A 25494-nucleotide genomic window follows, 5' to 3' on the forward strand; every position below is an offset into this window, starting at 1 on the left:
TTAATCTCATTGCACCTCTGTTGAATTCCAGATTATAGTGTTGGATTTAAGAAATTCTTTCCCAATCAAACGTATGGGTTGGTTGTTGTTCTACATTTTTTTTTCCTCCTGTTGTTTAGGAAAAGCTGGTTTTGCTCAGTCTAATCAGCTCAACAGCCAAACATTGAACCTCCAACATTCTCAATAAAACTGAGGCCTAAAAAAGTGCTGAAGTAAAAAAACCAGCTGTACCTGTGGTCATACTAGATATAGTTTTGCAAATCTCCTCATGGGATTTTTCTCACTTTAGTTTTAATATATTTTTTTCCTTTAAATAGCTTCTATTTCTGTGGAAAATGTTTTCGGAGATGCATATTTTTTAAATCCAATTTTAAACTCAGAAGAAGCTTTTCCTCTTCAAACTTGCCACTGCAATATCTGCAGACAGTTAATTATTACCTCTCTTTCAGACTTGTATTTGCCTGCCTATCTTTCCAAAGACACAATTCTGATGCTTCCCAAACCAAAGGCAGGAAGAGAAACACAATTCCCATGAGAGATGACTTTGAAAATTGACATTTCTGTTTTCATTCCAGACTGCATTGAAAGATAATTGCTAAGCTCTCCAACAGCAATCTGAAAAATGTTGGCTTGCTGATTTCAACAAATTAGGACTGGGGAAGATTAAGAAAATGGGGTCTTCTAATTTCAAAAGCCTCTGAGTTTGCCATAGAAGCTGGGACTTGTTTGTTACTTCCCTTTCAGCCTATGCAGTGGGATGGCAGGAGAGGGAGGGGAGCACCTGAGATTCTTTGATTTTTAGACTACTGGGCACAAGGAATCTGAAAATCCTGGACACTCCTTCCCTTGAAAGCTGCCAGGATCTGCTGGGCTCCTAATATTCTTGACTTTGAAAGAAAACAAAATCTGCTAAAGAGGCTGACTGCATGCCAAGATACTGGGAGTACTCCCCAAAGTCTGTCTGTTGAACTTACAACTTAATGAGTAAGTTAATAGGAGTTCAAGCAGGATGCCAAGGGACAAGTGTCCCTTGACTTTGATTTAAAATGTAATTGTTAAAAGATCGATCGCTAGCAACTACAACAGTAGATGAGGGGAAGCAAGCAGTCTGCATAATAGTAGCTGAACATCCCAGGGAACACTGGCAGCAGTGACTGGATACAGAGTCAGATGCAGCTAATACAAATTTTCTCATGGAATTTCTGCCTCTTGGTATCTCACAGTGACATCACATCTGTACCAGTTTAAAACTAAACAGATCCCTTTCCATAGTTTTTCAGCTACAGCTTGTCCGGATCTTCTTATTCCTAAGCTTTGAAATGCTGTCAGTAAGCTGACAGTTGTCCACAGGACACACTGATCGCAGCAACTGAAGACTGATCTGAATCATGATATGTCTGAATTGCACTGCAGTGTTGGCCCAAAACCTCTTTTTCCAGATACCTTGGACATAAATAGAAGTTACTGTCAAAAAGCAGGTAATGTTTGTTGAAAAATAAAACTGTGGAGTTTCAGAAAAACCAAACCAATCCTTTTTCAACAATTTTGGGGTTTCTTAAGTCACTCTTCTTCTTTTCCTCCAAACAGCCTTGTCTTCTTCCTCTGCCTTTGCCTATTGGTCTTGAAAACCTGAAAAATCAAGATGTATGTCAACATTTATGTGGGAGCAGTTTGCTGTCTTGGTTCAAGACATGACTGAGCATTGTTTTGAAGAGGCCAAACAAATCATCTTTTTTGTTTGTAAAAAGCAACAGGTTTCCACTTAGAATGGCACATGACATCATTCATTTGTATTCACTTTCCAGAAGCTTCTTAACAATGAAAGACATTTTGATAAATCTTAAGATAATCTAAAATAATCAGGCAAGTTCTAGTAATAAGTGATAGTTAATTTGGTGTATTTTAGTAATCATCCATTTTGCAGGCATTTTAGATGGAAGAAAACCTGTTCAGAAAGCAGGCTGTGTTACCTACCATGCTGAAACACTGTTCACAAGTAGTGAATAAATACTGCATAAACAAGAAGAAGATGATCAGCCTTTTGGAGTAGAAAACTGGAAACACAGGAAAGAGTAAAGGCAAAAAAGCTCAGCCTGGACACGATAAAATCTTACAAGTCCCCTTCCTTCTGAAAATAAGTCTTTAATCCTTGGTATGACTTCTGCTGAGAACACCTCTGCTTCTGAGGTGGTAACTTCTGCAACTGTTGGCATCCTGTGCTACTTGACTCTTCTGCAAAGGTCACAGGACCCTTCTCTCCAATAAAGTGCACCTTTTGACTTGCAGCATCAATGATTCAGATTCTGCTCTCAAATTTCTCTATCATTATCTCTGTAATGCTCTCTTATAAATCACTGATTGTGATGTCTTGCCAGCAACAGTGGCACAATAGTAGTGGAGTAATTGTCATGTTTATGGTAATGGCTCTTCAACATGATGAGAGTTACAAGAACTTATCTACTTGTGGGATGTGGACTTTACTGTTGACTTTGGATCAAACTTTCTGTCACCTAAAGGTAGATGTTGACTTTATAAAGCATTCTTGGTTTATCAATTCAGCTCTAAGTATATATCTAAGCAAATCTTACTGGCAACACTCCAGCAAGGTTGTTTTTTTTTGTTGTGGGGGTACAAGGCTAATTCCTGGCAGCTCCTACCAAGCATGGTAATGGGAAATTCTTAGCAGAGCTGTTTATTTAGGTGGAATTATTTTGAAATAACTATCACATATGTACATTAGAGTTGATTTAAATAGAGACTTCTGACCATCCCGAATACTGTGCTACCCAAGTTGGTCTAGCTCATGGGACAACTTCAAAAACTGGCAAAGTGAAACTCTTTGTCACAGGTAACTTAATTCTGTAATTATCTTTTCCTTCTTCCTATATGCCTTCAGGGCAAGAATCTGCTCTGGTTTGGAGCAGATTCATAAGAAAGTTAAAAGAAAACTGAGCTTCCCAATTACTAAAATAGAGAAGAAGAAAAGAAATTAAACAGACTCAAAAAGAATCTTCAGAAGAAGAAAAAAAAACTTGTTAAAACAGGCAATGAGGTGGATTCTGCTTTTAGCTGTGAATAATAGAGGGCCAGTGCCTAGTTTTCACTACTTCCATTGCAATGTCAGCTGGGCTTCACTTGTACTTGCTGGAGATAAGATACTACCACATGGTCATACCAAGTTCAACAACCAGCTCAAAAGCACAAGTAATGATGCAAACATCTGCTGTGCCAGGGAGGGTGTAATATAACTGAAAGCTGCTTAATTTTGGTTATATTTCTGTAAGAGAAGGTGTGAGATTGCAGCTTTTTGTCAGCTGGGTTACTACAAGCACTCTCTGGTTACAAAGAGCTCTCTTTTTTGTGTGTATTTGTAAGTATTCTGACTAAGTCCTTCCCTGAAGAAAGAGAAAGGTGAAATGCATTTGTCTTCAAATGATGCCAGTTTTATTGGATGAACCCCACCCAATGAGGCACGGCCATGCAACTTTGCACAGTGAGTTTGTTGTTCAAAAATGTCCATAAAACATTTCCTTCATATCCCACCAATTTATGTTGTGCCAAGGGTCTTTTCAAGTGCTTTACAACAAACTTGAGGGTTGTAGGAAAAGGCCCAAGAACCAAAGGATAATGTGCCACAGACAGAGGGGCAGAAAGCATGGCAAGGGTACCAACAAGTCAGCAGGTTTCTGCTATGGCAAGGAATTCACTGAATTTACAGTCATTTTGTATCCCTTTGTTCTCCTGCCATCCTTGTTTAGCTGCTCTCACAAGACAGACTGTTCATGCTCAGTGTAACACTTCTCTGTATCTTCTCCAGAACTGCTTTCTTCTCAAGTGTGAGAGCACAAATCATACACTCTGTTATGGGGGAAGCACCACAGAGACTTGCATTACTGCTTCCCTACCTCTGCTAGGGAATACTATCTAAGGCATGTTCTCCTTTTCTGTGAGTGGTTGAAGATTTATTTATTGTTTACTTCAATCATCTTTGCATGTTCCAGCTAATTTGTCTTTTGACAAAACTGGCCTTAATCCTATGTGTCTCTACTCTAAAGGTATCTTTGTTGACCAGGATTGTTTACCATTTCTGATCCCCAAGAGCCTTTCTGAAGTGGTTTTCCCCCCATTTATTCAGGTCTAAAGTGTTTCCCAATAAGACTTTTTCTTGCTGGGAATATATTCTTTGGGAGTTTTTGTATCTTTGATCTACATCTATTCCAATCTCCCTCCACAGTTAAGTATTCCAGCTCCTCAGTCAAGGTGAATTTGCCAGTGAGTTTCCTTAATTTGACAGTTTGCCCTTTGCTTGTGTTTGTTATTCTGTCCATAGAAATAGAAGCGGTTGCTGAGTACTCAGCCCAATGCAGTTTTCTATGACCAGTTCTTTTTTAGTGTCTTCATTACTTACTAATTTGAGGTTGTCTCTTTTTGTCTCAGTGACTACTGAGAAGGAATCTGGTAGCTATCACACACATGACTAGCTGGGCCCAAGTTTATTATTAGAAACATTTGTTTTCCCAAATAGTATCTGGGAAGTTAAAATTGGCCATGGCACAATTCCCAGTAGTGTTTCTATAATAACATTTCAGTGACAGAACTTTTCTTGATTAGTTTTTAGCTGCAGACAAGAAAGACCAGGTTTCAATGATGTGTCCAAATCAAAAACAACCACTCCCCAAAAAAACAGAGGCTGTGAGCAGGTGGCTTGGGCTGCTGGAAGTGGAGCTTCCTGTTTCCAAACAATGGGGAATTTTATGATTAATTAAAAGATGGTGAGTTAACTGACAGATGGCTTTTAATAAATTGCAAAGATCAGTTGATGTTTTCCACTTGCATGGATGAAATGGCTAAACATTGAAATAGAAGGAGTATTGTACTAAGATTGCACATGGCTTGGATATTGGCTATTGATCATATCCACGTGGGTCAGGTCTAGCTTCCAATTGGAACAGGAGCAGAGCAGTGAAAAAGAAAAGTCTGATCCATGAGCTATTGTTCTCCCAAGTTACAGAGACTAAGGCAGCCTTTTCTGCCATAGGATTGCTCTCTTCACCTTGGAGTGCCATGAAGAGAGGATTCTTTCTTCTGTGTCACCAGCCCAATTTTGTGTGGGTTCCTACTGATTCTTCCAAACTGTGGAAAGTGACCATTTGCTCACTAGCCATGGGTATTACCTGGCAGGAGTTGTAAGTGGGTAAGTCAGTCATGGAAAGAAATGCATTTGAAATTTTCCCATGTTTTACCTACATCCAAGATGTTTTGAATGCAACTTGAAGTCTTAAAAGTAAAAAACATGCAAAAGTCTTAAAAGTAAGAAACACACAAAAGTCTTAAAAGTACGAAACACGAAATTAACATGTTGTTCACATATGACAAGGCTTCTAGCAGTTTGTCATAACATTTCTGACTTACAGAAACTCACTTAACTTCTCGCCCTCCTCCCTGGAATCTAATCATAGCTATTTGTATTGCTTTTACAGCCCTGTTTTGTGTACTGACTTGCTACATCATATTTTCAAGTAAAGACCAGCCTGAAGAGTACCTGCCAGAAAAACTGTGCACCTGTTCCTGGATCTTTGGCAGCAAACCAGTAAAGAAATGCAGGCCAGTTAACACTGGCCAAAGAAGCGGGCCAAAAATTTGAAGGGGAAAGGCTATATATATCTGAGAGCTGCAGTAGCTGCCTGAGTACTTGTAATAATGACGTGGCTATACAGATGAAGCCAGCAGGACACGGGACAAAAACTTGGGGGTCTGAAGGCCAGAAGCAGAGGCTGGCAGAGCCAGCAGGAAAAACAGGGAAACATTTTCATAAAATGCACAGAGAAAGAAACTGGGCATTAAGCTGAGCTTTAAATGGCAAAGGCACCTTACATGCAGGCCTCTCCTTGGAAAGGAGACAAGGAGAGTGGGTCCTGGCATGATACTGTAGGACTAACAGAGCTATCATAAAAGGGCAAGAATTCATCTTCCAGAAGCAGCTTATGTCGGTCATCTGAGCACAGAGGGCAAGTGGGTAGGGACCCAGAGCCACAGGATCAAGGACTTGTTCTCTCTGAGCTCAGTGCCCCCCTGCATTTGGCACTGGGGCCGTGACCTAGCAGCAGACTGCATGTAAGAGTCTCCCACAGCACAGCTGCCTCCCTCAGCTGCTTAACTCTCCCATGCACCCCTCCACCTCTCTCCTTTTCTCAGATTTCCCTTGTGCCAGATGCTACAGCTGACATTCTCTGAGAACAGAAGTCCACTGCATGCCTGCAAGCTACAGGGAGGAGACTGCTGTGTCCTAGGCAGATGGCTAGGAGAACTGGATCTTGAGAGGTTTGTCTCCTGCCATGGGAGGAAGCAGCAGCTCTTGCCTGCTTTGCTGCTTTTGGTGCCATGAAGCTTCAGTTTGGGTTACCCACAGACACACATAGAGGTGGAGTCCCTCAGTATATGGACATCCATTGGGAGGATTAAGTGACAAGCAGAGAACTTCAATTTCATATGACACTGTAATTAAATGGAAACAAGAAAACAATTGGTGCAGTGAAACCTGAGGTTTAATGTTGCTCTTGACCTGGTGATAACCACAAGGTGCACAGGACGTGTTTTCTGTAATTTTTCAAATAGTTTTCCCTTTTCCTTTTCACTGTTTTGTTTGCAACGCTCTTCAAGTGGGTGTGCTTTGACCTATTTGTTCCTCTGTATATGCCTAATGAAGTACAAGAATGCCTAGTGCCTATTAGATAATGTATTTCTTTATGGCTTTGGAGATGCTCATGCATAAAAACATGCATTAAAGGCTTCACTTTGGTTGGCAAATAGCACTTCCTAATGTGCTCACCACCCCAGATTGCATTTTACTGGGGTAAAAATAAAGGGAGGCTGTCTCAGCCTACCTGGGTTACCTCCATGACATTTCCTGCCATCATGTTTTGTTTGCTGGTGTCCTGTCTCCCAGATTGAGTAAAGGAGCACTGCACAGCCTGGGGCGGGGAAAGCCCTCTGCAATTCCCAGCAAAGGCAGGCCCTGTGGACTGAGGAAGCAGTCACAGCCATGACTTTGGTTCTTTGGTTGTCTCAGCCATTCTTTGGTTGATCAGATCTTGAAAAAGTGACCTCAAACCAGGTGGGAGTTGTACACTGTGAGCTCATGACAAACACTGTGGGTTCTGATGAGATATGCTACAACCGCTAACCAGATTTTTTAAAGCTCGTGGGACAGGCTTCAGCAAGTTGTCTCCTGGCAAAGTGTCTTTGGAAGAAACATCATGCAACCACAGATTGATGACTAAAGCTATGTAAGGACTGGTGCTTACCTCAACTGGAGCTGTAAGTACAGCAAGGCAACTGAGAGAACCTGAGAACCTGTACAAAACAGAGTAGTGCTGAGACAGGTTTTGGAGCTCAGTAGGAGAGATTTGGGCATACGTGGGACTCAGGGCAGTTCTCATGGCCTGACATAAAGATTAGGATCAGACTGTGATGGTAGGCAGTAAAGCTAGGAAATGGGTGGAGAAGGGATCCCAGAATATTCTGAGTTGGAAGGGACCTACAAGGATGTTGTGACAATCTGTATTTCTATAAATGCATTATCTCCCAAAGTAATTATCAAGGGTGACAGTTCTGTTGCATTTTAGTTCTAAGACCAGATGTGTATGATAGATATGGTGCATTGCCTACAGGCGGCTTGATTAGTCATCTTATTGGATTGATGGGGAAATCACTTTTGTGATGCTGCAACTTTCCATTCTCTTTATTCCTTCTTCTCTCTAATTTTTATTTTCCCATGTTCAACAGTTTTCCCTTCCATTTCCTGTAATTTTCCTCTTAATTTTTCTCTGATTTGCAAGCTGGGATAGAGGCAACAGCATTTTCTTAGTTTAGTAACGGCTCAGAAAGTATGTGGTTTCTCCTGGAACTAAAATATGACTACATTTTATTCAGATTTATTTTAGTTATTGCTTTATATTTAAAGGTTTATGAGGTTTTATCTTTGGTTTGGGGAGAGATTTGTGTCTCAGGAGTGTTGATTTTCAACTGAAAGAGCAAATCTGTTGACTGGTCTGGTCACATGCATTGCATTTGTTTTCAGGCACATTCATTTGACTTCCTGGTAGTCATCCATTTCAAAACCATTTTGAAAGATTCTTATTGTTGTCAAATAATTTGTTTGCAATAGACTATATTCCAGTGATTCCTTGCATTTTCCTTGTACTTTGTGCCCAAAAATTCATGGGGTTGCAGATTAGTTACTAACTTCTTGCTTGTACAGATTATTTGGAAAACATCTAGGAACTAAACTGTTCCTGCACTATATTAATTATTCAAATTGCCATTTGAATCCTTGAATTTAGCTCAATATATTTAGATGACAACAAACACCAGCTTTCATTATGTTGCTGTGTGGGACAGCTACAATTGCCAGAAGAAACTGAAGTGAAATTACATCACTGCAAGTTAGATTATTACATTACTTGATAAATATAGCGCAGTTTATTCCAGATAAAGGTGTATTCAGCTACCTTAGAGACAATTATTTGTATTTCTTACACACACTGCCTTTAATGGAAGGGAATAAAACTGTGAGTGAACTGTATCTGCTATGGACTTTGGGCTGCAATTGTGAACAGCCAGCTCTTCCGAGAGTTAGATGCTTCGTGCAAGATTGAGTAAATTGCAGTCAGCTGTAAAATCAAATGACTTCTAAGTTGCCACATGGCACCACCACAGGAATGAACACTGCATGTATCTAGCTTGCTTCAGAGGTGCACCAGTAATTTGTACCAGTAATTTGTACTGGCTTCTGAGCCGTGGCTCAGTCCTGCCCACAGCATCTTTATGTTCTTCTTCCTGTGCCCTTCAGCCTGCCCCGAGATCCCTGCTGGACTGGTACTGATACCCCACCTTAGCCAGTGTGAAATAAGCTCATGCCCATGAACTCAAGCACAAAAGTTGCAGCTGCAGCACACAGCACACACATCCTGTCTGGAACAGAGGCAGGAATACCATCCATTTCTTCAAAGTTTCCTACGCTCTTCTGTGGTGAATAGTTCCAACATCTTGTTCTGCAAAAATCTGGTAGATCCTAAAAGTCCATCCTGTATCCTAAACAAAGACAAGGCCTTGCAAAATAAAGCAAGGCCAGAACAAAATAATACCAGACTACATAATTTAAGAATGTCCTGAAACATATGAGCAGGGGGAATGATATGAAGTCACAAAATCAGTCTTCTAATATATCCTGAGTCCTTTGTTGTACAACCTTAATGATTTTTTTAAAATCGGTAGTGTGACCATGATACCTAGGTGAATTGAAGGGTAAGGACTGAAGAGCTGATAGCTAATGGGAAAAGATATAGCAGAGTTGAATAAAGTAACTTTAGAAGGCACACAATTTAGCTGTATATTTGGAAGAAGCTTGGTTTTGCAAAGGGCAGGATGTGAAGGGTGAAGACCTGAGGAGCCTCTTGGGAGAGGGGGAAAAGTACTAAGGTATTTTCAGCTCAAGGGAAGACAAATTACAGAGGTCTGAACTTTGGTTCCCAGCCCAGAATACATTGAAAATTATCTCGGCAGGCTAAAGACTGGAATAGTCCTTGAAGAATAGACAAAATTTCCCAGCTTTCATCTGTTATTTTTATTACATGTACACATAGGCTGTAGAAAACTGCTGAGAACAGAATCCACCTCTGGTCATTCCCAGTGACAGCCATCAAAAAGCAGAAGCTGCATTTCCAGTTAAGGAAGCATCTTGTTCTGATACAATGCTAAAAACATACTGTGAGGTCACTGAAGCATCATATAGAAAATTTTCAGATTGGAAGCAGTCAGGATCGTAAAGATAGAAACAGGAGAGGACAATTGAATTATTAACAACCCTTCAGATTTCTTCTAGCATGTACACTCCTCTGGGCAAAACACAGCATTGATGCAGCACAGGATTCCAAACAAATTCATTTTTTCATCAGAGGCAGAATTGTTTAATAGCTTTCTTTTGAAATAGTAAGGCCCAGCCCCAAACGCTTGGGCGCAGAAGTACGGAGAGATTTTTCAGGAGCCCAGTGACTCCCGCCTCCGTTGGGTGGGGCTTCATTTTGCTCCTGGCAGCAGCTCCTCGGGGGGTAGTTCTTCCCTGGCCGGCTTTCCCAAGGGTTTCATGGCAGGGGGCAAAACTTGGGGAGGGAGAGCCCTGCCCCTGCAGGATCCCAACCCCCCTCGACATACACACGGTGACGATTAGTTTCTTAACAGATGGTAATTCCGGGAGGCTGGGGGTGGTTCGCTGACCCCCGCTTTGCGAGTCTCCCACCCCCTCTCGGACTGTCGGGGCGGGGGAGGGGCTCCTGCCGCCGGCCCGGGGAGGGGGAGGAGAAGGAGGAAGAGTAGTATCTGCGGCTCCGTAGGGAAGTCGGTCAATAAAGACAGACACTATTAAGGGGAAGGCGTAGCACTGCTTCATCTGTCTTCACGTGAGTATCTTCTTCCCCTGGTAGGCTTTGGTACAAATGGAAGAGGAATTTCAGCAGGCTAAACAACGTTTCTGTGTAAATACAAAACGTGCTTCCTCCTACGTTTTCTCTTGCAGATGGGGCTCAGCTGAACAAGCCCTCCTCTTGAATCCCGTCGTAAGCACCACCATGCGGGAACCGGGCTAGACCCACCAGAGGCTGCAGCAAGATCCTGGGCGGCCCTAAGCAGAAGCGATGAGTTCTGTACTCTTCTCTGGGATGATTTAAAGATAAAATAAACTGCTCTGTTAACAACCGGTAAGTGAGCACCCCTGGTTTATGCAGTATAGCTCTGTAAACCCTTGCACAGGCTGAGTGTATCTCGTGGACGGTACCTGAACCCATAGGATTGGGTGCCCTGGGAGTGCTTGTTCCCGAGTTTGCCGGTGTCTCTGCCGCGTGACGGTTGTCGGGAGACGTTCCACGGTCGGACACGATGGATGTCGGGGGTCTTTTCCAACCTTAACCGTTCCATGATCTTCTTGCGTCATTTCAGACGGGAAAGCTTCCAGCTTTAACATAGTGTAGTTTGTATGCATGCTTCCAATTTTAAAATTTTCTTCAGGTGAATGCTGATGGCAGCAGCTGCTAAAAACATTGTTATTCAATGTAAATTACCGCGTATTCAAAGGTAGAGCTAGCTCTTTCAATACATCGGCGTGTTCCTCGGTGAAAGCACTCAAGGAATTAAACTGAATTTCTAGAGGGATGGAGCCTGCCTCTACAAGCCTCCTTTGAAGAGAACACAATTTTAATCGGTTTTGAGAGCTGGTGAGATGAGACATCCCAGACCTTTCCCAGAGATTCCTGGGAACTTCACGGGAAAAAAAAATCTTAATACGGTGGTGTAGCCCGGAGCCGGTTCCCGGTGGGGTGAGCCCAACAGAAACCGAAGTGCCGCCACCCCCCGCTTTCCCGGCGGCTCTTGGATGCGCCTGATGCCGCAGGCGGGCGGCCGGCGCCGGGGAGCGGGGCACAGGCCGGGTTGAGGCGCTGCCCGGGTCCGCATGCGGGGCCGGGTGTTGCCACCTCGGGCAGCGCGGGAGGGTCCGGCGGCCAGCTGTGCGCCTCCGCACAAAGGTAGGCGGGTCCGGGTGGGGACCGCTGACGGAAGGAAGGGGCCGCCCGACTTTCCCCGGCTGCTCCTGGTGGGCTCGGGGTGGGCGAGCCGCCCGCCTTCTCCCAGCCTCCTGGAGTAGCTCCGCTGGCAGACCGGGGCGGCGGGCGGAGCCGCCTCGGGGTTCCCCGTGGGCGGTGAGTCGCGGCGGGCGCGCCGGCAGGCGAGTGCGGGAAGGGGGGGATGGATAGGGCGATAATGGGCGGCGGGGCCGGGTGCTCCGAGGTGGGCAGAGCAGGGCTGGGGAACGGTGAGCTCATGCGGGCAGAATAGCCCCATGCAGGGGGAGCCTCCCGGCGGAGCTGACGGCGACCCGTAAGTAAAATTGGACGGGAGATTTCGTGGCTTCTGTTGAATTGCTTGGGTCGGGTAATCCCCGGCCGTTTTGCCATGGCTGCCGGTCAGGCAGGTTCGGATAAAAGATTGCTTCTAGCGAGGGTACCGAAAGGGAGCTGCTCCTTGGAAATCCCGAAGGCCTCGGGGAAGGAACAATGGCTCTGTGGGTAGACTCTGCCTTAAGCTATGCAAATCCATTATTTGCATTTGAGGAAAGAAACAAACCCTGGAAGTTTAATGTCCGCTGCCTTTTTTTATTTTTGTTTTTTTGGGTTTTTTTTAACTATTTGTATTATTATTTGACAGCGGGGGTGGTGTTTCAGTTTTAGTTAGAGCAAGTGGTGAGATCAGTCCTGCTGCCCTTTCTCAGAATTTCCAGGGAGATGAGCGGCTGGTCTGAGATTTGTGCCTGTTGTGTTGTTACCGACTTGAAACTTTCTATCTAGTTTTCTTTAATTTTTTTCTCTTTTTTCATCCATATTTTACTGAGCTGTTCTCACATAGTGTGATTGCAGAACTATTAAGATTGAGCTTAGTGATGGGATAAGATTACTTATTTTAATCTGGTAATTCAGCTGAACTGTGTGGAAATGTTATAGATAAAAAAGATGAAAATGTTACAGAGAAAAGGTATATATAAAATACTTCTCTGGAGAGTGCCATGGTACTACATTGTCACTCCTTAAGCTGAAGGAACTAAATCCAGAGAGGTGTTGAAGGAAATGTGCATGGAGCAGGGTTTCCTGCCCATCAACACGCAGTATGCTTGTCTGACTAGGTCTCAGAAGTGATATTTCGAAAGTCAAATAACTCTCCTTTCACATGTAGGGCTTCACCAGCTGTAGCTCTGGTTTTTATTTCACTTAAATAAATTAGCATACCTTTTTTCTCCAATCTGATGCAGTACCTGCTCCTTTACCTCATCTGTCTCTGCTGAACTGATACAGTTCATTAATTAAGTTCAAAAAAATTAAGTTACATTTCAAATTAAGTTACATTTCATACAGTTCAAAAAAATTAAGTTACATTTTAGGCTTATGGCTGTTATTAAGGCAACAGAATTAAAGGTGTCTTAGTCTCAGGTCTCAGGTCTGAAGGTCATATTGGCTTTAGCAGACTTCTTATGCTTGTGGGATATATGAATGATCCCGCGAGGCTCCTGAGTCGCCCAGTGTCCTTATCCCTTCCTGTTCAAAGGTAGGAGGAAAAGATCTTCTCTGGAAGCAGTTGCCAGTTGGGGATGTGCCCATGGGAACAGTGGCAGAGGGTTCAGTTGAGACACTAGAACCTGAAAGCTGACAGAAAGATCACCAGTACCTGAGTCCTAAGTTATGAACAGGTTGGGAGATTACAGGGGTTTTGGCTAGAGGAAGGTGTTGGATAAGACATTATGTTGATATGTACTATGTGTGCTGTTAATGGTTTTAGTAATTATGCAGGGGAGTTGCCTGACTGAAGAGGGAAATGCAGCAGGTGAAGTGGTGACAGATCTCCTTTGCAGCAGGAAGTGCTTGAGATGCTTCTCCCTTACCTTCTCCTCAAGACTGTGATAGCTTACAAGCAGAGGCAGTTTTAGAAGATTTTAGATGATTGCTTTCTTCCTTATGTGTTCATTTTTGGATAGAAGCTGTTGTGATAGCTTATTTGTGCCATTAGCACTTCTGTCTCAGGCTTGTTCTCTTTGTTGGTTTCTGAGCATGCTGTGATTGGTGTCTCTTGTTAAAAGTTTGGTTTGTCTCCCCAAAACAGGTTTGGAAAAGTTAACATAAACCAGCTTTGGCTGATTTGTGGTTTTCTTCTTGGTGTTGTTTCATATGCTTCTGGGTGTTGATTCAAATACACTGGCCTGGAAGAGGATGCAGTCAGATGGATCATTTGAACATAAAACTTGTGAGACCACCATGAGTCTCAATGAGGTTGTCTACACCACTGACTTAAAAGGGCTTTTGAGGAAAGGCTTTTGGTTTTGTGGTTTGTTTTTTTGTTTTTTTTTTTTTTGTTCCACCACAGTATAGCTTGCTAGCTATAGACAGGATCTAGTTTGTCTTTGTACATTAACATTTAAGGTTATTTTACTTAAGAGCATAAAAGGTTGGTTTTACTTCATGTGTGATGTGAGGTACTCTGCCTTGGTTCCCTAGTTAAATGCATTTTAGGGATTAGCCCAAGACTTCTTGAAATACCTTTTTTTACAGAGAACTTTCAGATGTTTGCACTTCAACCTAATCAATTGAAGTGTGCCCTGTGTTTTGAGGAGTTTCGTTTTTCAAGCTTATGACATGTAATTTGTCTTTCATTTGAATAATTTATTCATCAATTTCTCTAGCTTTATAGATAAGCTATAGTATAGTAATACTAATTAAATAATTTATGGGGTAACTGAATGTACAGAATTTTTCCTTTTTCAGAGTGTCTGTTTTCTACTGTCAATTTTCTCAAAATACTGGAAGCTGTGTAGAGAATAAACCACCCCCTAAACTTCCCCTTTAATCCAGTTTCTTCTGCTTTTGCAATGTTACGTATGGTTGCTTGTATACTTACTCCCAGTCTTCAAGGGAAATGAAAATAAAGCTACTTGAACATGTTATTTGCTGTGTGAATTTTCTAAAGCTTAAATTTTTCTTTTACCCTCCTTCCAGAAGAGCCTAAAACATCAGCTTTTCTTGATTTGATGTATATTGAGGTCTAGAGGAAAACAGGATGTGCATACTGTTGTTTTCTTTATGAGTCTCTTTTCAGCAGCTCTCACTTTGCAGTTTAGTGTATTAATCACTGATACCAATTCCAGTAGTGGTATTTGTGCAGAGAGGTTGAAAAGTGATGGGCAGTATTAGCTAGCATGGGCTGTGAAGCAAAAGCAGGGAATGTGTGGGTTGCATGCAGTGTTACTACCTTTGGAAAAATGGGTTGAAAAAATGCAGGTACAGAATGTGGTAAAATACCCTGCAGCAGTAGTTCTTGCTGTGTTCTGTACCTATCATTCTGAAATACCATGTCCCTTTAAAGTTTATTTTGCTCAGCTGGATTGGCTCTTCAGTGTTCCAAGCTTGGTGGTTCTTTGGTCTTGAAGGCAAAAATCACGCCTTGGTGTCCTGTGAGGAAGACCCTTTATAGCACTGTCACAGAGTAAGAGAACTGTGAGTGTCCCTGGATAATAACCTAAACTTGTGTGGAACTGTTCAGTTACCTCTCTTCCTAGCCCTAACAGCAGCAGTAAAACTGGAGTATGGTATGCCAGGTTTTTTTTTACATTCTAGTGTAAAAGGAGAGCCAGGAAGAGTAAGGTAAAAAAAATGGAATACCTTCCACTTGCCCTGACTTTGAAGGGAAGGCTGGAAAGCCTACAGAGCCAGTTGATCTTCCATTCTGTTAGGAAGGCCAGAATGGAATAATCTAGGAACTGGTTTTAAGAGCAGGCAGGAGTGAAATTATGGTCTCTCTTAATCACTGAAACTCTTAATATCTCTTGATTTATAGTGTAAGTTTCCATTTCCTGAGCTGCAGTATTGCTTTCTTTTGGGCCACTAGCCAGTAGGAAACTTCATTTGTGAAGTGTGTGGCTAGCAGTCTTAGATTTGCACAGACTCTTCAACTCACTTTTAAAAGAATAGTTTTAGCCCTTGTTGTGAGTACAGGTCAGAAACACTAAAATAGGGATCTACTGCAGAGCTTAGAAAAGTTCTTTGTTGGACTGGATCTGCAGACTGACATTTGCATTGCAGAGGTATCCAGACACTGCTTGTTTTCCCTGCTTTGTGGAGTCCTGAGGCCAGCAGTGAAATGAAAATGGTGTGAGGGGCATAAGCTTTACCCTGGGCCTTAGCAGAGGTGGGCAGAGGAAATGTGATGGCCATTTAATAGTCAATACGGAATGTGTGTGTGTTTATAAAATACAAATTGCATCACATGTGGGATGAGGGGAGAAGTCCCTTTCTCAGAGTAATAAAGAAATTGAAGTTGTGTTTTTGCCATCATCTTTTTTTCTTTTTTTTTTTTCCTCATGTAGTTGTAAGTTAACATAACTCCCTCCTGGGCAGGTAATTTTTGAAGGTGGGTTGTGCTGACAGTTTTTTGCCTGCAGGATGACGCATGGGGGGAATTGACCTGTTTCAGAGCAGTGGCATCCAAGCGCAATGCAAGGGAAGATCCTGTGGGTTTTTCTCACTGCAGTGAAGAGACAGGAATATGTTTGCTAGCAAGGAGCTGTTGGTGAATGAAACCTTGGTCATCATTTGCCAGTTAAGACAGGTATTTCCTGGTTCCTCTAAGTTACAGAACCAGCCAATCTGGTATCATCCACCAGTGTTGCATCTGAGCACCCTGGAAACATTTCTATCTCTGCAGTGCTTGGGGTAGTCTGAAGTTGATGTGTGGGACTGAGACCAGGAGAGGGTGGTGTAGCTGTGAGGTAGGCTGTAAGGTTTGTTTGAACACATTTGCACAAGATTAAATGGAGACATAATATTAAATCCACTTGATGAAGCATGGGAACAAGTTAGGATTTGTCCAGATTGCTGAATGTGCACAAGGCTTGCTGGCATGTGGTAGCTAGTCTTGATTGTGCCCCTTGTGTAGACAAGTTATTGCCTTCTCATTTTGTATCTGGAAAAGCCGGGTTTTTGTTGTTGTTGTTTGTTTGTTTTAATTTTCCCTTGCAGGAAACTGTTAAAACTATGGTTAGCTTTGCCATATTTAATAAGTCAGGGTGACACTTGGCTCAGCTTGGAAGCTGGAGTGCTCTATGAGCCTCCTTCACTACCTCCCAGTTTTACAGCCACCATGGCAGTTTTAATTTTCCATTCTCAGAAAGTTGAGATGTGGGGGTATGGGTGCACAATGGGAATGGAACACAAAACGGCCATGAAATACTGCTTTTAAGTAATCATCTCCTGCTGTCACTGCTGGAGACAGAACTGGGCTGGATGGACACTGACATAGCAGAATGTTTCTTGTGCTTTCATTGCTCACCTTGTGCTGTGGAGCACAGGCCAGGTATGTAAACTGGGTTTTGAGTAGCCAGGTGATTAAAATGCTGGTTAGTGTACCTACGATTAGTACAGTTTCTCAAGAGTGACTGCCTTTTCTTGCAGTACATGTTAAGGAAATACTGTTAATACATTTTCATTGAAACAAACTGAACGGAATAGTTATTTTCATTCTTGTGTGCTAACAGCACACTATAATTTGTTTTCAGCTTGGGACATCGGTTCTTAGATGGCTTAGCCTCCAGCTAAGGTAGATTTTATATTTAAGATTTCTAACCTAAATAGAAAATGTTGTTCAGAGCTTTACAGAAAGAAATGTAAAGTGAAATAGAGTATCTCATTCTTCAGTTTTCACAGAGAACATTACTTATAATAAATACTGATTAGTGTTGAAGTGAATTTTTTGAAGCTGGGTGATGGAAATTGGCTAACACTAACTGTTAAGTGGTTGAAAAGGGTATCTAAGTTATTGAACTTCATACAGCTCTTTTGGGAAATTTGGACACTTACGTGTTTGTGCAAGCCATTTTAAAATTAGAGCACTTTTTTCTTTCTCAGTGGCTAGATGCTCTTGTGATACCTGTACCACACAGCTGTATGATAAGATAAAATGAAACCATATTTTTGATGTCTTTATGTTGTATGTACTTTCTGATATTTAATGAGAAATGAATTTATAGAGTTTTTTTGTTCTACTCAGCCTAGTGTTTATTTTTGCAAAACTTGAGGAGGTCTCAAAGTTCCTGATCTCTCGCATTTGACTGAAATCAGCCAAAGGAATTCAAAAGTTCTTCAGGGAAGGAAAGAGAAGGGCGTGCATGCACACAAACAGGGTATGGTTGCATAAATCTCATTTCATGCTGAGAACACATGCAGTAGAAGAGAACAAAAAGCCTTTTACTGTATGGCATTTCATGCTCTAATGGAGTTCTGCGTCGTCTGTGGCATGGATAGCAATCTGATAGGACATGGTGCTGGAGGCTGAGCTGCATTTGGCACCGTCAGGGTAGCAAGAAAAGATGTCAGTAGGCAGCACAGCAGGTGCAATGTATATTGCTCTAGAGGACTTCAAGTTTTATGCTGAAGGAAATATTAGACTTCGTGTTTTATCACTGGTGCAGCATGGGCCAGTTTGGTTATGGGAGAGCGGATCTGTGCCACAAAATCCATTGCCCTGCTGATAAGACAGGGGCGTGAGCCCTCTCTTATTAGACTCTTACTCTCTTGTCATCAGAGGAGACACTCTCATGCAGCCCTGAGCATATCCAGTGCTCAGAAAAGATCAGGTAGAGGAGGATAGTTAATCTGTTTAAAGATACTGTGGTCCTGAAGAAACTCTTCTTCATTTTGCTGTAGCATTTAAGGGCTGGTGAAACAGAATTGAGCAGCAAAATCAAATGCTCTGTTTCACCTACAACAAACCAGACTTGGATTGTAAAGGAGCAAAACAAACTGGCAGAGGGAGCTGTGATATGCAGAGAAGGTACTGTGTGAAGCCACTGCTGTAGCAGAGACTATGCTGTGTGTCTTCAGCCTGCTCTCACTTTCCTGCCTGACTGCCCTTGTACCTCCTTGCTCTCATCTGGGCTTCTAGGAATTTTAGCAGCCCCCAGCAGGAGGGCTGTGAGACTGGCAGGGAGGGTGCATGGGTGGGGTGACAGGCACCTTTAACTCCCCTAAGTTTTAGGCGTGACTGTCCTTTTCAATTAATAAAAAAAAAAAAAGTGAAAAAGTAAGCAGTATGTCAGTGTTGGGGGAGAAAGGGGTTGTGTTTAATCTTCAGTGAGGATTGAGGTCTGAAAGTCTTGTAAAAGGGTGTCTCTGTGTAGCTCTGAGAAAAGCATATAAGCTTTCCCAGCATGCTGCAGTGACTAATGTAGGCAGCTTTCCTCTCAGACAGATGGCAGTTGAAGATTACTATCAGATATAATTAGCTTTCCTCTTCCATAGGTAAGAAAACTGAGTGCGTAGTTTAGGACTATGAGCTGCACTGTAAGATGGATACCCAATAAAGTTTGTGCTGCAGTACAGATTGCTGTAGCATCACTTTATTGCTCTGAATACACAGAAGTACCTAAATGAACATGTGCAAGCTTTTCTGCAAAGAGCTGAATTCTGTTACAGCAACTAACAGTTGTCCTGTGAAAAATTCCGGTTCTGGGTTTACACTGTTTGCCCTGCTCATTTGTTCTTTGTTATGAATTTGATTTCAGCTTTGTTTAACGAAACATGATGAATGATAGTCTAAATCCTAAACTTAGATACACCTTCATCTGTGTTCCACTTGGGAAGCTCACTACCTTACAAACAATTGTTTTGGGTTTTTTTTTTTTGTTTTGTTTTGTTTTGTTTTTTTTTTTTTTTTTTACATTTTCATGAATGTAGACTCACTGGTAAACTTTTCCATTCAGAGAAGATGCCAGGACTTTACACAGTGTTAAATGTTGTACAGGCCTACATTTTTCTACAATGCTGTGTATCCTGTAGCTCTCAGTCCTCAGGATATGCACTGTTTGAATATTCTATGTGGTAGTTTTTCTGTCACATTTAAAAAACAAAACAAAGCACTAAAAGCATTTAGGGGATCAGATACAGGCTCTGATGCAAACTGTATGACTTTTTTTGTGAGTTCTAAAGTATTTTATGTCCACAGAGCATTCTCATGATTACAAAGTAGCTCATTAGATCTTTTCTTATGGGTGGTTTTGTTGTTTTTGTAAATACCGTATTTGAGCTTCAGTACTAAGAAAACAAAGCTGTGTATAAAGAAGGCTAGTGAAAAGTCTTAATGTTTACAATATTCAAGTTTTTCCAGTGTGGCACTGTTAGTTTTGGGTTAGTTTTCTGATGGTAGTTAGCACTGAAGTTTCGTGTTCTGATTTTCATCCAAAGGCAAAGTCAGTGCATTCATTGAGAGCACTGGGAATTGTAAGGGTTTAACATTATCAGAGAAGCTGCTCAAACTGCTGGTGTACTGCAGATTTCTCCTGAGCTGGCAGGATCCCTGCTTGTGAGAAGCTTCCAAGATTTTGTAGTAGTGTGGGGTAAGTGCTACCACTTGTCTCCATTTTCCTCCCTTCCTGAATTAATTTAGCTTTACACTTTTCACTTACTTGTTTTGCTGCATTCCTGAGAATCCCAGAGCTCTCTTCTGCACAGATGCCTTGCAGCAGATTGACTTGCAGCAGAATTTGCTACTGGGGCAAATTGCATCACAAACAGCTGGGGATTTAGGGGATTTTTTTGGTCGTTGGTTTGGGGCATTTTTTGGGGTGGTGGTGGTATTGGGTTTTATTTTTTTTATTTTTCTTTGGTAGTTGAGGCAAGACGGGGAGCAACACAGCAAAAATGAAGAAATGTATTGTGTTTGGGGCTCTGACTACAGACACGTTTGGCATGTTATTTAAATGAAAATTTAACTGTTCAGTTTGGCATGTTATTTAAATGAAAATTTAACTTCAGTTTTGTATGCTGGCCAGGTGCATGTTCACACCTATTTTTTGGGCTTCTTAATCCATACAAATCTGCTTAATGTAACCTGTCCCTTTTTAAAGTGTGGGGACATATGGACAATAAAAATTACAGTAAAAAGCTGTGCCATCTAATAATGGCAGTCGTAGTGCATTTGTAATTTTTTACGACTGGGGTTTGCAAATGTTACTGTGAAAACTAGTCATACAAAAAGCACCTGGTTCTGTTTAGGGACAGATTCTGACACCAATATGGATCAGAATTGATACTGTTACAGTGAAGTAAGAAAATAGTCTGATCTACTTGGAATTTATTGGCAGTGTAGATGAGGGGGCATTTAATTCTTCAGGTGCTGGCAGTGAAGCTAGTAAATTAGCCCTCTATTATCCACTGGGGGAAGAAAAGGCAACAAAAACACCACCATGTTTTTTCCATGCCCTTGAGTGCCCTAATTTTGCTTGTGAGTGGGCTTTGGTGTTATGGTTCTTTATGTGTTTTGTTTCCTTGGATTTTTTTGAGGGGGATTTATTTTAACCTGGTGTTGAGATGTATTCTTTGTTTCCCCCTAACGGACTGGTAGATTCAATTTTATAATTCCAGCCATTTTAGTGAGAGCTGAGGTTAAATCACTAGCTCCAAATCAGCCAGGATGTTTTAAATGTGCTAGGCATTGTTAGAAGACAAAGTGTGGCTTGTTTTAAGGTGAACTTAATGCTGTAGTGAATGTGCACATAAAATAAATACAGATCAAATTTTCCGGTTGGACCTTTATTTGCTTAGATTGATCATAGTCCCTGGAGGAAAAAATGATGTGCCGGATAGGGTTTGTAACTGAACTGTTTTTGAAACAGTTGAAACCTGACTAATTTGCCTTTTCCCAGCCATTTCTCTTACTTTTTTCCATTTTTTTCTCTCTGGGAAACCTAAGAAGAATTGCTGGTTTGACCTCAATCCTCTAACTCTGCAGGCACTTGTGGACAAAGCCGTGGTGTGGTGAATGAGTAACTGATTTAGTACTGGGTTACATATTTTTCTATTAATAATTTTCTATTTTCTTCAATTTTCGATTTTTTCTTTTTTTCATTATGTAGTATTTCTGTGGTCTTGGCCTTTTTGAAAGGAGGTGAAGAAGCAAAACAACTCAATCATGATGCTCTGTTCCTTGGAGGAAGAGCAACTCAAGTTGACTGAAACCTTTCAGTTGTGTAAGTCAAAGTATGAGAAAAGAATGACCTGAACTCTGACCCCCAGAACATGTTTCATGGTTGTTTATATTTCAGTCCCTTCTGGAAAAAGAGCTGAAAGAAAAGGGGAAACAGACTGGGAAGGAGCAGTGTTGTCACCACAGCTTGCAGAAGACCTGCCTGGATTTATAGTACTGTGTTTCTTTGTTCTTTATTATGCAGACACCTATGATGTGTAAAATATAATTAGCAACCTAGCTTAGGTTGGCTAAAGCTTTAAAGGTTAATCTGGGAGAACGTAAGAGGGCTAGGAAAAAATCTATCAGCTAAGGTTGTATTACTGACTTTGTGTGTGTGGGTTTCATTTTTTTTTTAAGATATAGTTAGAGCTGGATTTTTTTAATGTTTGGTTAAAGCTTTGGGAGTTAAGGAAGCAGAGCTATTCGTGCTCAGCTCATACTTGCGTTTAACTTTATGTGCACAGGTTAGCTTCTGACCAAACCCCAAATAATTGTTTGTGTACTGCATAGCATCTCTGTGGCTGCTGGCCGTGACAGAAATTGCTCATCTGTATTCTGAGTCCACAGGAGGAAGAAGGAGGGAAAAGAAGTGAAGTGTGCTGACGGAAGGGCTGTAGAGGGTCAGGACAGGGAAAGCATATGGAAACGTCTCTTCCCAGTTTACCTGTGCCTTTGCATAGATTGTCTGCTTCTTGTCCTCCCTCATCTCAAGGCACAAAGACAGGCAAGAAAATGAGGCTGTGGACTGGATCTTACCCTTGATTGTAATTATAGGTAAGGTTTCTGGAAATCTGTGATACTGACAAAGTACCAGTTAGATGAGAATCCAGTAGTTAGTATTCTCTTTCTCCTCAAAGCCACAAGTTGGATTTGGATCTATCCAGGGCTGACTTTTAAGCTTGAGTTAGCAGTATTTAACTGTGTGTCCATTATTGGACTAAATCCTAAGCCATCTCGGAACATTAAAGAATATTGTTTTCTATCTTGAAGGGAAAAAATAATTAAAAATATAATTTACCAGATGAAAAATATCAGTTCAGTTATCTTTTTTTTGTGCTTGCAGTTTTAGTTGTGTGTGTGCATCATGCTATGGAGCATGCTGTCACCTTGAGCTGGTGCCAGGGATCCACACTGCACTGTGATAATCAGCCAAAATATTAGCTCAGATTTCAAGGGTGGCATAGCAACCCTGTGATAGCCCCAAGCTGGAGGTGACATATTCTGCCTCTCAGCAGGGCTAAAGAACTCAGCCTGGTTACTGTTCCTATTCAAGGGCCATTTCTGTGGAACCCAATGCCTGTGCTCCATTGTAGTTTGCTTACCAGGATTTTCTGGCAGGATGCACTGGCTGATGCTTTGTGCTTCTGTTTCTCATCTGTGGAGCTGGTATTTCATGTCAGTTAGAAGTGATGTGAAATTTTGCATCAGTAGACTCAAAAGTGATATCTCTGTGGAACAGTGTACATAATTGATTGTGGTCCCTCCGAGAACAGGATCACAGCATTTTCTTTTGCAGACAAATCGGGACCGCTTTTAGTAAGCTTTAAAAAGCTTGTAGCTTGACCTAGGCTTGTACACGTGCCTTTTTGCTCTCTAAGAAGCAGTCTGATGAGTGTATGCAGCCTCTAATTTCTTTCTGATTCTGCCCCCACTGTGGGGTATGTGTAAGAGCTCCTGGGTCCTCGGGCAGAATGAGGGAGGAAGAGAGGAAAAAGCAGTTAACCACTGAACAGATGACACCTTATCTCATGCAGTAAGAACAAGGGAGTCTGAGCATGGTGATGAGATTGTAAGTCAGGACATGCGGGCCTTTTGCAGCTTTTGCCAAACCCGCTGTATTGATGACATGTCGTCTTTGAAGGCTACAAACTTGTGTTTTTCTGATCTTGTTTAATCTGCTGAGCTGAGAATCTGTGGAGCTGGAAATAAGGATTGGAGAGCTATAGGTGCTGTCATCTGTTCTGCCCAAAACACAGAGATGAACTCTGCTTGTTCCTGCAGCCTTTGGGAAGGCAGCTAACTTTCCTCTTCCACCAGATGTGCTGTCTAGGTAAATTAGTATTAGAGGGGGTGAAAGTACAATAGATTTAACTGGACTTGAAATCTTTATCAGTATCCTTTAGCCAAAGGATATGCTTCTGTGGCAAGAGTTTCTGAAATTATAAATATGTCTGCACAGCCACACCAGAGGGAAAGTGATGCATAGATCTTGTAGACTCTAGACAAAAGCAAACTGAAATAGCAATCATTGCTGAAAAATACTAAGTTGCTTTTTCATTTTGCTTGGCCCAGCTGGCAATTATGCTCTGAAGAACACGATAACAGTGTCTGTTATTGAAAGACAAAAACAGAATAAAAGAATCCTGAATTGTCCACAAAGTAATAAATGTATTACTGTCTCTTGTGGTACAGAGTATGTTTCACCAATAGTGGGATGATGAAGGGGAGGAAGATAAGCACTTAGGCCCTAAAACCAATCTATTGCATCCTGTCCTGAAATGCTGCACAAGGTCAAAGATGTACACAGCTCTAGTTTGTGTCTCCACAGTAAATTAATGTCAGCAGAGGCTGTGTTTCTCTGGGAGCTGATAAAGAACAAACATTTGCTCAATATTTTAAACATCTCTACTGCTGTGATGTCATATCCATTGGACTTTGCTTGCTGTTGGGTACTTGGAGAAAAGGTTATCTTGCTATTTGTTGTCAGGCTTGCTGCAATATTTGGGCAGAGACGAAATGATAGGGAAAACGTTGGAAACTTTCCTTAACAGAGAGAAGTTGTGTTTGGAGAAAGACTGGTGGTTTTTTTTGTGTTTTTTTTTTCTTTTTTTTTTCCTCGGATACCTGCATACTGTGGAAGTAAAATGAGTAGCTTGGTGTTATCTTGGAGAGGAAGAAGGTGTCAGTTGTCATAGACAGCAAATTGTTCCTCTATTGCTTATCCCCATGTTGTTGGAAGAGATTAGGGCAGAAAGTGTTTTATCTTCTAGTGCAGGGAGTAACTTTGGCAGCAGTTACTTATGTGTGTTGTGTGATGTGGTGTGATGCTAGCGGCCCTTAGTGACATTTTGACACAGTAAAACCTTAGGGTTTTTTAGCGCCATGGTTTGTACAGGTTTTCAGGAACAGGAATAACTGTTTTGGTTTGGTGTGGGGCACGACAGATTAACAAGAACCTTTTCCAATTCTGATGCTGCTAAATGTACAACTTCAAAAGTACAACTTCAAAACCAAGTCTGCGTTGTTGGAGAGTTAGAAAACTAGTTTTAATTCTGAGCCGCTTTACTAGGATAACCAAATACCTCTTGCTTAAACAATATTTCTGAGGACTTTTTGTTTCTTAAACTAAAATGAAAAAGAACATTAGAAATTACGAGAATTTCAGGTGCATGGGAGTGAGGGAGAGCACTAGACTGACTCAGCCACTTCAGTACCTTTTAAGACTGTGTGGCAGTGCTGTTGTGTAGTCTCTGCAGCATTTCCTTCCTGAAGAGGGGGAAAATTAATGAACAATGCAATTAGGCACATACTTAGAGGAGGAACTGAAAGAGTGAATAGTGTGAATAGATGAATAGTGTTTCGATTTGGCAGAATACATCTGTGCCATAATGTGCTCAGGTTTTACAGCTTGAGAAAAATGATGATGTGAGAGCTCCTTCCTCGATTATCTTTTTGCTGCATGGTTGTTTCACCAGGCATGTGCTACATCCTGACCAAAAGGAAGCAGTGCTGCCGGTCACAAGCTCAAACCCACAAAATACTGACTACATCTTAAAAATTCTGATGTTTCTTTTTAAACCTTTATTAGGTCTTTATGTGCTATCCCTTTAAATTTCAAGGTCTGCTCAAAGCATATTTTCAGGCATATTTTCGGCATATTTTCCT

The 25494-nt window shown here is 41.7% G+C and overlaps 1 protein-coding gene across 2 annotated transcripts in view; it reads left to right on the forward strand.

Moving 5' to 3' along the window:
- Window positions 1–10811: 10811 nt before the first annotated feature.
- ST3GAL6 (ST3 beta-galactoside alpha-2,3-sialyltransferase 6) overlaps window positions 10812–25494 on the forward strand; it is a 42895-nt gene continuing 28212 nt past the window's right edge. The window contains exon 1 of one of the 2 annotated variants that reach the window (XM_077174337.1): window positions 10812–11576. In XM_077174337.1, the coding sequence (XP_077030452.1) occupies window positions 11504–11576 (73 nt within the window). In that variant the 5' untranslated portion in view covers window positions 10812–11503. The remainder of the gene's footprint in view (window positions 11577–25494) is intronic. The other variant, XM_077174338.1, reaches the window with a different exon arrangement.

Source organism: Agelaius phoeniceus, chromosome 2 (assembly GCF_051311805.1).
Source record: "Agelaius phoeniceus isolate bAgePho1 chromosome 2, bAgePho1.hap1, whole genome shotgun sequence".
NCBI lineage: Eukaryota > Metazoa > Chordata > Aves > Passeriformes > Icteridae > Agelaius > Agelaius phoeniceus.